The sequence below is a fragment of the Hemiscyllium ocellatum genome, chromosome 33 (genome assembly GCF_020745735.1).
Source record: "Hemiscyllium ocellatum isolate sHemOce1 chromosome 33, sHemOce1.pat.X.cur, whole genome shotgun sequence".
Classification (NCBI taxonomy): domain Eukaryota; kingdom Metazoa; phylum Chordata; class Chondrichthyes; order Orectolobiformes; family Hemiscylliidae; genus Hemiscyllium; species Hemiscyllium ocellatum.
In genome coordinates, this window is record NC_083433.1 from 12,427,986 (window position 1) to 12,441,946 (window position 13,961).

General features: G+C 42.8%; 1 protein-coding gene across 1 annotated transcript in view; it reads right to left on the reverse strand.

Annotated features, from left to right (window-relative positions):
- LOC132831473 (serine/threonine-protein phosphatase 6 regulatory subunit 3-like) overlaps window positions 1–13,961 on the reverse strand; it is a 92,971-nt gene that overhangs the window by 30,380 nt on the left and 48,630 nt on the right. Inside the window, exons 8-14 of the mRNA XM_060849636.1 lie at window positions 12,735–12,900; window positions 10,756–10,908; window positions 8,722–8,889; window positions 6,640–6,704; window positions 2,946–3,061; window positions 2,151–2,236; window positions 736–825 (exon numbers count right to left, since the gene is read on the reverse strand). Coding sequence (XP_060705619.1) covers window positions 736–825; window positions 2,151–2,236; window positions 2,946–3,061; window positions 6,640–6,704; window positions 8,722–8,889; window positions 10,756–10,908; window positions 12,735–12,900 — 844 coding nt within the window. The remainder of the gene's footprint in view (window positions 1–735; window positions 826–2,150; window positions 2,237–2,945; window positions 3,062–6,639; window positions 6,705–8,721; window positions 8,890–10,755; window positions 10,909–12,734; window positions 12,901–13,961) is intronic.

Genomic DNA, 13,961 nt, shown 5'->3' on the forward strand with positions numbered 1-13,961 from the left:
ACCACAAACGACACATCAATCAACCAGAGCAAAGGGCAGGTGCCAAGCATAGAGACAAATCTGAACTCCAAAATATAAGGGATCACCAAAGTGATCGACAGAACAGAGGAAAGTAATGGTAAATCCTGCTGCTAATGTTACACGGAAATTACTGTAGGACCAATTCCAAATTTGCCCCAACGGTCTCCACAGTGTTAAATTTAATAATGAGGCTACCTATACAATCAGTAAACGCAAAGGTGCCTGAGACCTACCAGACTAAAGGGCTGGTCTCTCATTAGAAAGACACAACTGGTTTAACCTGAGGGTCACCGTGCCTCAGGCAAGGGGAGAGGTTCAGCAGGAGAATCATTCAATGGTAATCTCAGCCAGTGCAGGAACTGAACTCATGCCATCAGCATCACTCTGCGTCACCAACCAGCTGTCTACCAACTAAGCTAACTGGAACACCTCCCCACCAAAAAAGTACACCTCACTAGGTAGCACTTATACAATCTTGAAGAACAGACAGAGTTTCAGGAAATTGGTCAGTTAACAGCTGACAATAATTCACCCAGAGTTCAACATATTTGTACGACAAAGTACTTTTCTTATCACCCCACTTTTTTTCAAACCACTCTTCTGACCTGGAGATAAAGGATATAAAAGCATCATATAAAGTAAGTAAAGTTCACAGAAAAAGAACAATGAGAAAGAAAGATCAAGTTGGCCGCTCCATGCTACTCCTAGTCATACCTGCTGAAGAACAGCCTCTTGCGGGAAGCTGAACTCTTTTAGATCATTCTCATCGTCGTCACTCGAGGAGTGCAGGTTCCGCATATTTACCTGAGCCACAAACATTAATTATTGCTTACTGCAGAAAACAATAAGTCAAAGCTTTATAAGACACCTCAAAAATATATGCATATTAGTCAATCATTCTAAAAACACACTATCATAATGACTCAGTATGAGACTTCCAGAAGGTAGTGAACATCGCAAGCTTTTCCCAATTTCAGCGAGAAGGACACCTTAACCACTGGATACAGAAGTTAAAAGGAAGTACTGACAATATTGGAGGGGATGTTACACCCCCAAGCTATAATAGAAAACAGCAAAATTGGACCTTTTAAAAAAAAAGGCATAGCAATTTCTTGACATGTTGCCTGTTTAACACAGTGGGTGGTGTGCACATGTTTATTGGTAAAGGCTCTGTTGTTGGTCCCTCGCTCCTCAAACCTCTCTTCTCACTCCCAATGCTCCCCGCAGTCAATAGACAGAAGAACAGCCAGTACAACAATGCCCTCACTGAGCCAGTGACTTGCTTCTAGACACATGATCAGCATCTCTAGCTCACTGGCTATCTACTTATAATGCCTGAAGTCTACTTTCATTTCCCCTCTGATGAACATAGTCAACGTGCTCTAGTTCAGCCCTGAAAGCAGGTCAAAATTAATTTCTGTCGATGTTACACTCTAATATCAGCTGAAGATTTGTATCGGGTTCCTGGCCCGATACAAAGTGCTGGAGAAACTCAGGTGTGTGCAGAGAGAAGCAATGTTAATGTTTCTAATCTGACAGGACTCTCCTTCAGATCAAAAAGAAACAAAAAATGGTGCTTTATTATACTTTTGACAAGTAGGGAAACATATGGTGTGGAGGTCCCAGTACAATAGAGTTGTTAATTGTGGGGAAAGAGAAAGAGATGTAGGATGGGTGCACATCAAAGTGAGGAAAGAAGAAAAGGGATCCTTTCTGCTGCCAATGAAGTAAACAAGACACAAACACGACAAGGAAGGAGGTGGGTGGTGGGGTCGGGGGGGGGGGGGGGGGGTGAGGTTAATGTAAGAGGAATGGAGGACAGACAACATGCAGTCTGGCTCTGAGGTTGTGAAATTCAATAATGACTCCAAAAGGCTGCAAACTGCATAAATGGAAAATGTGCATATGTACAGTGACATTATTCCTCCAGCTTGTGTTATGCTCCTGCTCCAAGTGCAAGCTGGAAGGTGCACTGTTTCCCTGCCAGTTGGCAAGGTGGGACAGAAGAGCAATTCCTGTCGAACATCAAGGCATCCTAAACAAAAATGAAACGCTTGATCACTGTCAGCCAGAAGCGGCAGTAGCCCTTGAAGGCTGGCCAGTCGCTCTCAGTCACAATGCAAACTTACCAGATCAACAGTGTTTTTCTTGTTCATTTCAGAGAGTGATCCCAGAACAAACTTGTCCCATCGCTCCCTCTCTTCATCTGGCAGTTCTGAATAAAGACAGAAGTCCGTTGTGTAAACTCTGCACACCATTATCTGTCACAAGCTTCAGGGTCAGGGAAATATAGCCAATTCAATTTGTCCTCTCTTAAGAAGCTCATTAGCCATTAATACCTGACATCACCCTTGTGCAATGTGGTATTTAACCACTTGAGAATCATGAGCAATTTGTAGTTTCTACCAATGCAAAGATCATTACCCACCCACACTGCCAGCCACATGAGCATTCAATGCTCAAATATCCAAAGTCACACGACACCAGGTTATTGTCCAATAGGTTTATTTGAAATCACAAGTTCTTGGAGCACTGCTCTGAAAGCTTCTGATTTCAAATAAACCTGGTGGGACTACAACCTGGTGTCGTGTGACTTCTGACTTTGTCCAGCTCAGTCCAACACCAACATCACCTCATCACAAATACCCAAAGGTCTCCTTTCACTGGTCATGTTGCCCATGAGGAGCACATCATTGTCTGATAGAAACAATCACTGTCTGATATTTCCAGGGGATGTTAACACCAGGGTGCATATTGAGAGTTGCTCTCAAATTGGAATTCTTTAAAAGTGACTCTAACTTAGTTGACACAAGACATTTTTGAACGAAACACACAGTGGGTATTATTCACCACGATGAATTCACAGTCTGATATCAATACTGAATCATTGTCTTTCACATCCTACTGGCTAAGTAACAAGTTACCTTTGATCATCTGTGCTATTGAAGTGTGGTTAGGACCGTTTTCTGCATTTTGTGCCATGGCGTTTGCTATTCTTGTTAAATGGCCCATGTAGCCTTTCCGCCTGCCACCTTCCGACCTAAATTAAAAAGAATCATTTAGCACTGGACTAGATCAGACTCTCACGTCATAAACACTTGCATTAAGCAACAAAAATTTGTAGCGGGAAAGGTATATAGTGTCAAACACACACAGAACACAAAATCCAAGGTCAGTCCAAACCAGGGGTAGCTGATCTCAAGCTGGGATGGCTCCGATTTCTCTCACTGCTCCTTGACACTGAAAGGAGAAAGCAGCTTAGGTCTCCACACTTGACACTTACCTGCTGACAGAGGTGTTCCCTAAGGTCACCTCCGAGTACAACGGGATCCTGATCAGATGGGCAAATGGGCTGAGGAGTGCAGATGGAGTTTAATTTAGATAAATGTGAGATGCTGCATTTTGGCAAAGCAAATCAGAGTAGGACTTGTACACTTAATGGTAAGGTCCAAGGGAGCGTTGCTGAACAAAGAGACCTTGGAGTGCAGGCTCATAGTTCCCTGAAAGTAGAATCGCAGGTAGATAGGATTGTGAAGGTGGCATTTGGAATGGTTTCCTTTATTTGTCAGAGCATTGAGTTGGAAGGTCATATTGCAGCTGTACAGGGCATTGGTTAGGCCATTTTTGGAATATTGCATGCAATTCTGGCCTCCTTTATATTGAAAGGATGTTGTGAAACTTGAAAGGGTTCAGAAAAGATTTACAAGGATGTTGCTAGGGTCGGAGGGTTTGAACTATAGGCAAAGGTTGAATAGGCTAGGGCTGTTTTCCCTGGAGCGTCAGAGGCTGAGGGGCGACCTTATAGAGGTTTATAAAATCATGAGGGGCATGGTTAGAATATATAGACAAACCCCTGGGGTGGGGGGGTCCAGACCTAGAGGGCATAAGTTTAGGGTGAGAGGGGAAAGGCATTAAAGGGATCTAAGTGGCAACTTTTTCATGCAGAGGGTGGTACGTGTATGGAATGAACTGCCAGAGGAAGTGGTGGAGGTTGGTACAATGACAACATTTAAACACATCTGGATGGGTAAATGAATAGGAAGGGTTTGGAGGGATATGAGCCAAGTGCTAACAAATGGGACTAGATTAATTTAGGATATCGGGTCTGCATGGACAAGTTGGACTGAAGGGTCTGTTTCCATGCTGTACTTCTTTATGGTTCTATGATAGATAGGGCAATCTGAAAAGCACTGCCTGAAAGCTCAGAAGCAGATCTCCTCCTCATGCTGCACCACTGCATGGATAGAGAAAACTTGTGGAGCAATAACTGAAGAATCCTGAGCAGACAAACAGGTTGTGGAAATTCAGATTAAAACAGCTTATCCATCTGTCACGGGTCTCGAAGTAACAGGCTCCTAAGAGTTGTCATGTTGGACCATTAACTCTCCTACTTTCTCCATAGAATCTGCCACATCTGCTGAGTTTCTCCAGCACTTTGTTTTTAGTCCAGATCTCTAGCAGCCTCAATACTTTGCTTTTGTTATTGAAAATAACAGGCACTGCTTTACTAATGACCTAATAAAAATAAGAGCTTTGTAGATTTGCATTGTTTAAGCTCGATTCCATCTGTATGCTGAGGTGTGACTGAGATAATGTTTCTCCAAGGCTCTACTTTTAGCTTTCCTTCCAAAACACATGCAAAAGCAATGGATTATTATTTTTTCACAGAATTTGCATCTTCACTGCTGGTTTTACTTGACTTCAACATCTAGAAAGTACATCGTTGAGTTTAACTTTTCTCCATTCCTCAGATCTCTCCTGTGCTGAGGGGTCGACCATGTCGTTTGCCAGGCTCCATGACCAGAAGCTAGGAAACAAGCAAAAGCTCAAAACGGCTATTCCTTTTCCTGGCTGATGAAGAGGCAAACGGCGTTCTAAACAAATAAATTTACAGGCTCCATCAGGGTGGTATTAATGTTACTAGGAGGAACACCAAATCACAGAAGTATTACAGCATGGGTGATGGCCATTTGGTCTACACCAACTTGCCAAAGGAGCATCATGATTTAATGCCATATGCCCTCCTTTTCCTTGTACTCTTGCACATTGCTTCTATTGGCCAACGTCCTTTGGATGCCACAACTGAACCTGCCTGTACTATACATCCAAGCAGTGCTTTCCAGACCCGAACCACTGGTTGTGTGAAAACGTTTTATCCCTTTTCTTCTGTTGCAAGTCACTGTAAATCTGTGCCTCTTGTTTTTGATCCTTTTGGATGGGTGAGAACTTAAACATAGAAGTAAAGTGCTGAGTCAACGGGCTAGAGGGCAAGGGCATCCTTGGATGCAGCAGGTCCCCAGGTTCCTGATTTGACCTATAGTTTTCACTGATTTAATGGAACTCAGTCAGGAAAATCATAATGAGATCACATACACAACGTGTGGTAAGAGAGGTACACAGTTCCTTATTCTGCCAGAGGCAAGGACAAAGCTGCCTTCATCCGGACTCTCCTTTAATTGCAGACAGCAACATAGCTCAATGGTTAGCACTGCTGCCTCACAGTGCCAGGGACCCGGGTTCGATTCCAGCCTCTGATGACAGTCTGTGTGGCGTCTGCACATTCTCCCTGCGGCTGCATGGGCTTCCTCCCAGAATCCAAAGATGCGCAGGTTAGGTGGAATGACCATGCTAAATTGTCCTCTAGTGTCCACAGATATGCAGGCTAGGTGGGTTAGCCATAGCAATGTATGGGACTACGGGGATTGGGAGGCCGGGGAACGATGCTCTTTGGAGAGTCAATGTAAACTCAACGGGCCAAATGACCTCTTTACACACTGCAAGTATTCTATGATTCTAATTCCAGCACCCACTCTATGGTGTGCCTCATGGAAACAGCAGAGAGAACATGACAGCCCAGAAACAAGTGACCTTTCTGGTCACAGCTCTCCAAAACAGCTGAACTGAAGTGGCCAGAGGAATTGCTGATGAGCTCAGCCACCTGGGTGGCTCGTGTGTGCTTCAGCACACCATCAACAGTGCTGATCCCCAAGCCCAGATCGATCCCTGTCCCAGCCTAGGTACACTTTGTGCATGCCTTCTTGCTGTATCCCATAGTAAAACCACACCTTAAGGAGTAGAGGGCATATATTTAGGGTGAGGGGGAAAGATACAAAAGGGACCTAATGGCAACTTTTTCACACAGAGGGTGGTACGGGTATGGAATGAGCTGCCAGAGGAAGTGGTGGAAGCTGGTACAATTGCAACATTTAAAAAGCATTTGGATGGGTATATGAATAGGAAGGGTTTGGAGGGACATGGGCCGGGTGCTGGCAGGTGGGACTAGATTGGGTTGGGATATCTGGTCGGCATGGACGGGTTGGACCGAAGGGTCTGTTTCCATGCTGTACATCTCTATGACTCTATGAGTGATTTGGCAACTCCTGAATAATTAAGAATGCTACCTGGATGAAAAAAGTAAACACTACAAAATGCATATAGTAACTCCCCGGCAGTGTTTCATTAGGCAAGTGCGTTGTACAGGCAGAAGGTATATGACAGATCAGGTCTGGAGTCAAGACTCGATTGAAGGGGCATTGCAGACAACGCCATGCTGCTCCTTTGACATGGCTTGCCATTTCTGCTGCTCCCATCTATCCCTCAGGTTGGTTGGATACTTACTGCACTCGTTCATTTTCTTCCCAGGCCGACACCACTCGGTGCAACAACCGGCACTTCTGAAACAGCTGAGTAAAGAGAAAAATACAAAAATCAGACTGAATATGTGATTTCAGGTTCCACTGTACACCGATAATAGCCAGTTGTAGTTTACCAGCTTGTTCAACAACCAAGTGTGGAATGAGCTGCAATTTTACTGCATTAAACTTGCTGCAAATGTGTTGCTGGTCAAAGCACAGCAGGTTAGGCAGCATCTCAGGAATAGAGAATTCGACGTTTCGAGCATAAGCCAAGAATGAAGCCATCATTCTGCTATAAAAACATTCCCTCACTATTGAATCCGACCCTCTCTCCCTGACCGTCACCTCAGGATACATGCAGCTGATACACTACTTCTCCAAACAACCTACTTCCTTTCATTAATTCAAAATCCTAAACTCTCTCCTGACCAGTGTTGTTTGAGCTCTTACTCCAAATGGAGTGCAGCAGTTCAAGGTGGCAGTTCACCACCACCTCAAGAGCAACTATGGATGGGCAATGAATGCTGACTAAGCCAGCAATGCCCACAGCTCATGAATGATATTTTTAACAAAGGTGAACCAGAACAGTGCCAACATCAGCATCCGACCTGACCCTTAATTGAGCTACCAGCCCATATCCTCTCTGTCACGAGTATCAACTTTGACCTGCACAACATCAGCTGTCTCAGCACGCTTCTTAAACTGCTGCAGAGACCTTCATTCATGCAATTACAGTCAGACTTGAATACTATAATGAACTCCTGGCTGATTGCCCAGCATCGACCCTCCATAAACTACACTACAGTGAACATAAGAACAGGAGTAGGCCAATCAGCCCCTCAAGTCTGTTCTGTCATTTAATGACAATGTAGCTGACCTATGGCCTATATCTGTAACTGCTTACTCTAATTAGTACAAAGTCCTTGTAGCCATTATTTCTGGCTTACGTTGTCAAGAGGGGAAATTGGGCTTCCTTTCACAAGAGTTCAGAAACTAAAAATTCTTACAGGGTGGACACAAGGAGGATGTTTCTCCTGGCTGAGAAGGGTCTAGAAACCAGAAATGGTCTCACAATGAGACTGGGACCATTTAGGACCGAGATGAGGAAGAATTTCCTCACTCAAAGAGAAGTAAACAACCCTCCCTCTAAATATTTTCTCTGCTGTTCAAATCTTGCGCGCAGCAGTTGCTTCTGGCAAGAGGAAGCCAATGTACTGGCCCACCAATGGGCAGCAGTATAGATGCACAGCTTAGAGGGAGCACTGGTGAGGAATTTTTTGTAGTCTCTATCCAGATGGGTAGAGGCCCAGTCATCAAGTATATTCAAGACAGAAATCGAATGATTTGTAGATATTAAGATATATGGGGATGGGGCAGGAAAATGACACTGATGTAGAAAGGCAAGACCTGGGTGAATAGCGAAGCTGGCTCTTAGGACAGAAGAGCAACCTCCTGCTCATAACTGCTATTCAGGCGGTGGCTCCTGTCAGCGACATATAAATATTAAAATTCTCATTTGTACACAAACCCTCCCCATAGATTCAGCATTCCCTCTCTCCACAACCATTTTCTACTCTAAATGCTACAGATTAGCTCCTCCAGCTCTGGCCTCACATTTAGCATGACTGAGATGATTCATAAAAGTAGCTCACCACCACGGTTTCAGGGGCAATTAGGGATGGGTGATTAGGGATCGGAGTGGACTCGATGGGCCGAATGGCCTTACTTCCACTCCTATGTCTTATAAATGCTGCTAGCCAATGATGTCATGCCCCACAAATAATCATGAAAAAAATTGTGGAAAGTACCTATTTGCTGGTACATGTTACATTTGCATTCTATTCAAAACTTCTTACTTGGTTAAACTGATCACTCAAAATTATTTCACATTAGGACCCTTTACAGGCAACAGGAAAAGGAAGATTTTATCCCCTTCAGTTTGGACAAGATTTGAATACAAGCTTCAGAAATTAAATGTCAGTGTTGAACCCACTGCACTAAGTTTCCTTGATGCACTCCAAAACTAAAATGCTTATCCCTTCACCAAGGGCATAAGGTTACATACATGTTTGATGAGTGGATTCTGGCGGGGGGACTCAGTGCTGTTTTCGGTGTGATTTTCCACATTGGTTTCAGTGCAATCTTCTGCTGGCGGGTTCCCCAATGCTGTGCTAATACACAGCTCCACTTGCAAATGGAGGAAGTTATTCCACACATACTTGAAGTAGAGATCCTGGGGAGGCAGACCCAATTTAAAAAAAATGGAGATTAGAGTGGAATTATAAGAAAATACAAACTAAGCAGGATGGTGACAACTCATCAACTGGTCACTCTTTTTACAAAAATAACAGACTTGACCTGCTAGTAATTGTTGCTATTATACAAGACGACAATAGGTTTATGATGAATCATACATACATGTGTGCCACACACATTTCTCCCATTACCTCAAATATAATCACTGATCCTCTTCACATTCTTATGAAATGCTTTCTGAAATGTAATTACAAAGACACTATTTGGAGATGCGGTGTTGGACTGGGGTGTACAAAGTTAAAAATCACACAACACCAGATTATAGTCCAACAGGTTTAATTGGAAGCACACTAGCTTTCGGAGCGACGCTCCTTCATCAGGTGATAGTGGAGGGCTCGATCGTAACAGAATTTATAGCAAAAATTTGCAGTGTGATGTAACTGAAATTATACATTGAAAAATTGATTGTCTGTTAAGTCTTTCATCTGTTAGAATACAGTGATAGTCTCACTTCTTTCATGTGTAAATCACAAAATCCTTTTTTTTAAAGTTGCATTCTCGGATTAGCTGTTAACAATGGTGATAGCTAGACAATATGTTGAAGGTGTTGGCCCCCTGTGTTCTCTGTCTATGACCTGATGTTTAGATTGATTCTAATCTAAGAAGTGAGATAACAGAGTTTTACAAAAATTCATGCAGTTTTTGAGCTCAGAGTTCAACATGAATGTATGCAGTTTTTGAGCAAAGTACAATGTAACTCTGCAAGTACAAATTCACCCCACAAAATATACGTGTGCATGTAATCGAGCCCTCTGCAATCACCTGAAGGAGCGTCGCTCCGAAAGCTAGTGTGCTTCCAATTGAGCCTGTTGGACTATAACCTGGTGTTGTGCGATTTTTAACTTTGTACAAAGACACTGGCAGCCATATTTTTCTAATTATTCCATTCAGATACAGTGTGCACTATAGCTGACTCTTGATGGGTGGCATGGTGGCTCAGTGGTTAGCACTGCTGCTTCACAGGTTCAATCCCAGCTTTGGGTGGCTGCCTGTGTGGAGTTTGCACATTCTCCCCAGGTCAGTGTGAATTTCTGCTGGGAGCTCTGGTTTTCTCTCTCAGTCCAAAGATGTACAGGTTAGGTGGATTGGCTATGCTAACCTGCCTGTGCAGACTAGATGGGTTAGCCATGGGAAATGTGGGGTTACAGGGATAGGCTGGGCTGAATAGATTCTTTCTGCACTGCAGGGATTCTTTGGTTCTATGACTTGAGGCTATGTATGCAATGTTTCTATAAAAATTATCAGGTTGCAACAAGAGGGGGGATATTTGGCTGTTCCTCCTCTATCCAAGGTCTAGAGGTCGACAACAATAAGCCAACCACAGTTAATACCAGTTTGCAACACCGAGTGGGAACTAACACAGATCCACGTCTGCTCAATACCCTTGTCTACTGAGGCGTCAGAGGTGCGACAGTATAGTGTTATACGACACCAGATGGCTTCTGAAGAAGAAACAGATTTCCAGAATCCAACACAACAGATGATCAAATATTCCAGAATGATGCGATATAGGAGGCGGCCATTTGGCTCACCAAGAGCATGATGGCTCTTTAGAGAAGACACCCATTAGTCCCAGTCCCTAGCCCTTCCCCCTCAAGCAATTATTCAATTGCTTTTTTCTCAAAGTTACCACTGGATTTGCTTCCATCACCCATTCAGGCAGTGTAACCAACTAATGCCTCAGTGTAGCCTTTTTAGTACACACACGGCATGAGGTAAGAATAACGGATTAGTTTCACTTAGCTTGTTTCCTTCTCTAATAGGTAGCTTGCCCCACACTTACAAGAAGAACATCCAGCGTGTTCAACTCCATCAACTCCTGGTTCACTTCACTATTGTTCACTTGCAAGACACTGGTGATGAGTTTGACAACATGAACCCGTGTGTTCCCTAAAGGTGGGTCCAGGGTACCCCAGGTAGTCACCATTTTATTCTTCTGTAGAAAAAGAAAGAAAAACTAATTGGAGGGTAAATTAAATGAACATCAACTTCAAATGTAGGTAATTTCTAGAGTCCTGGAACTATTAGAAGGTACTTGTTAACAGAATCCTTGGATTAAGTCACAAGTACCAGAACTAGAAGTAGTTCCTCTCTCCCTTCAAGCTTACTTTCCATCCAAGATGATCATGGCTGACCTTCTACATCAACTCTACTTTCTCTCCCTAACCCCTCAGTACCAAACTTGAGAGTCTTGACTATGATCATTGATTAGAACCATGGCCTATTGGACAGAACATTTCAAAGATGCACTACCTTGAACCATGAAATTTCCCCTTATCTCAGCACTAATAATGCCCTCAAACTAACAATACCTCGTGCAAGACTCTCTACATAGGAGAAACTGCTTTGCAGCAACTCAGATTAATTAGGGCACAATTGCATGAAATCACTGAACACAAAATCTCACCGAAAGCACAACATCTAAACCGCAAACTGCAAAGAGCTAGCAATAGCCTTATAATCATTCCACTGTACCAAGTTAAGACGTCAACAAAATATAACAAAAATCCAAACTCAATTATTGCCTAACCTAATCCTCGATCCGAGCAATCAGTTAATCTGTAGACCAACTATCCAAAATCCTTGTGTAAATTCTAACCAATAACTTGCTCTTGGATACCTCTTATGTTATATATAAACCATCTGAACACCTTCATTTATTTCCAACCTATAATTCATTCTCAGTAAACCATTATTTTAGATATAGCCTGTCTGAAACCCTTAATTAAAACCTAATCTGTAACTCATCCTCAGGGATATAAATAGAGCTGATGAATCCCATCTGAGCTTTAACTTCCATTTTGTCTATTGAATGCTCAATGCCTTATTACATTTCAACAGCACTTACTCATTTTAGCAACTTTTGAGAAGATTTGTAGCTCAGGTTGAGGTTCTGGATGTAGGTTTGCTCACTGAGCTGGGAAGTTCATTTCCGGACATTTCGTCACACCACTAGGTAATATCTTCAGTGGGCCTCAAGCGAAGCAGTGCACATGAGTCCTGCTTTCTATTTATATCTTTGGGTTGGTGATGTTATTTCCTGTGGTGATGTCATTGCCTGCGGTGATGCCATTTCCTGTTCTTTTTCTCAGGGAGTGGTAGATGTGTTTGTTGAGAGAGTTCGGGTTGGAATGCTATGCTTCTAGGAATTCTCTTGCGGGTCTTTGTTTGCCCAGAAGCGTCTGGAAATGAACCTCCCAGCTCAGTGAGCAAACCTACATCCACTTACTCATTTTATTACAAATTCACACCAAATGATTTCACCCCTTCCCAACAATCCGCAGATGTTCCCCCCAAGCAGAAAGGTTAATAAAAATCTCCTGTACCCTTTCCAGACTACTTAACCTATTCATACACGGCAGATGTATATCACAGGCAAGGCCAGCAGTCTCTAATTGCCCTTAAACTGAAAATGGTTTGCTTAGCCATTTCCAAGGGAAGTTAAGAGTCATTAAATACTCTTAAGGTTAGACCAAATAAGGATGGCAAATTTCTTTATTTAAATAGTAATGATAAACCAAATGGATTTTTACAATGATAATTACAAGGTCATTGTTACAAGCTTTCTTAAAAAAAAAACAATGAATTAATTTAAATTCCACCAGCCACCATAGTGAGATCTGAACCCACAACCTCACAGAAATCGTTTGGGCCTCTTGAATATTAGTCTAATGACATAACCATCATGCCACCATCACACTCCACCCATGGAGCTGACATCAGGAAGTAATGATAACTGAATGCACTTCATATCAGACTTGCCTTTGGTGGGTCGAGGAGGAGTTGATGGAAATCCCGTAGTCTTAATTTGATGGCGAGTAGTGTCCCGGCGCTGACCTGACTGCACGCGTGGTCCATTCCAGGGGGGCACAGATCCAACTGGCCATCGAGGTTACAGAAAAGGCCACCCATACCACCCAGATCAGACCTGGACCAAAACATACACAAGTCCGAGTGAACTGCACTGTCATTAGCAGTGACAATTTATGAAACAGAATTATTGGCTGGGTCATCAACAAATGTAAAACAGAAAATGCTAATAAAAATCCTGAGGGGATGGTACTCCACTATTAAGAGATGGATGTGAAATCTGTTTGGGTACAAAACTATTGGGTGAGCACACATCTGGCTTTCAACTAAACACAGTGATTATGATGGGCATTTGGGGGGCAAAAAGAAACAGATGTCTCAATTAGTTTTCAACTGTTGGTAAACCCGAGATTGATAGATTTTTGTTATCCAAGAAGTTTAAAGGATATGGCCTTAAGGCAGATGGGCAAAAGGAGCGAATATCTTGCCTTCTGTTGGTATTTTCCCAATGGCTGAGTTACAGAAATGCAGGCTTCACTCACAAGATATGCACAGTAAGTGTTTCATGCTCCCATTTGATCTAATTTGATAACAGTCACCAAGGTTGCACCTATGTTTATTCATTCATGGAAGGTGGGCATTATTGTAGACCCTTCATTGCCCTTGAGGTTATCACCTTCACGAATACAACTAAGTGGCTTGCCTGACAGGTTCAGAGGGCAGCTGAGAATCAAGCACATGGCAGTCATGTTTATGCCAAATCCCCATCCCGAAGAGCATTAGTGAACCAGATGGGCTTTTAACCTAATCTGGTGCTTGCATAGTCAAGACTTCTAATGCTAAGTTTTCATTCCAAATTTATTAATTCAGTTGAATTTAAACTTCTCAAGGGCTGTGCTGGGATTTGAATTTCTCTCTCAAATAGTCAGTCCAGGTTTTGGAATCACCCAGCAGGTAACATAAGTGCTATGCTACCTTACCTCATTTGCATTTCAGGAGGATGCGGTACAGAAGAAAGTGTAGATTATAGACAATTACTATAGATGGTGTAGACTCAAAGTGATCACATGGATAACTCTGCTGAAGAAATCTGCCAGTTCCAAAGCTGACCTGGTTTATTTTTGGAATTGAAGGTAGATTTATTTTTTAAAAATCTAGTTTGAACCAAGAGAAAGCAAG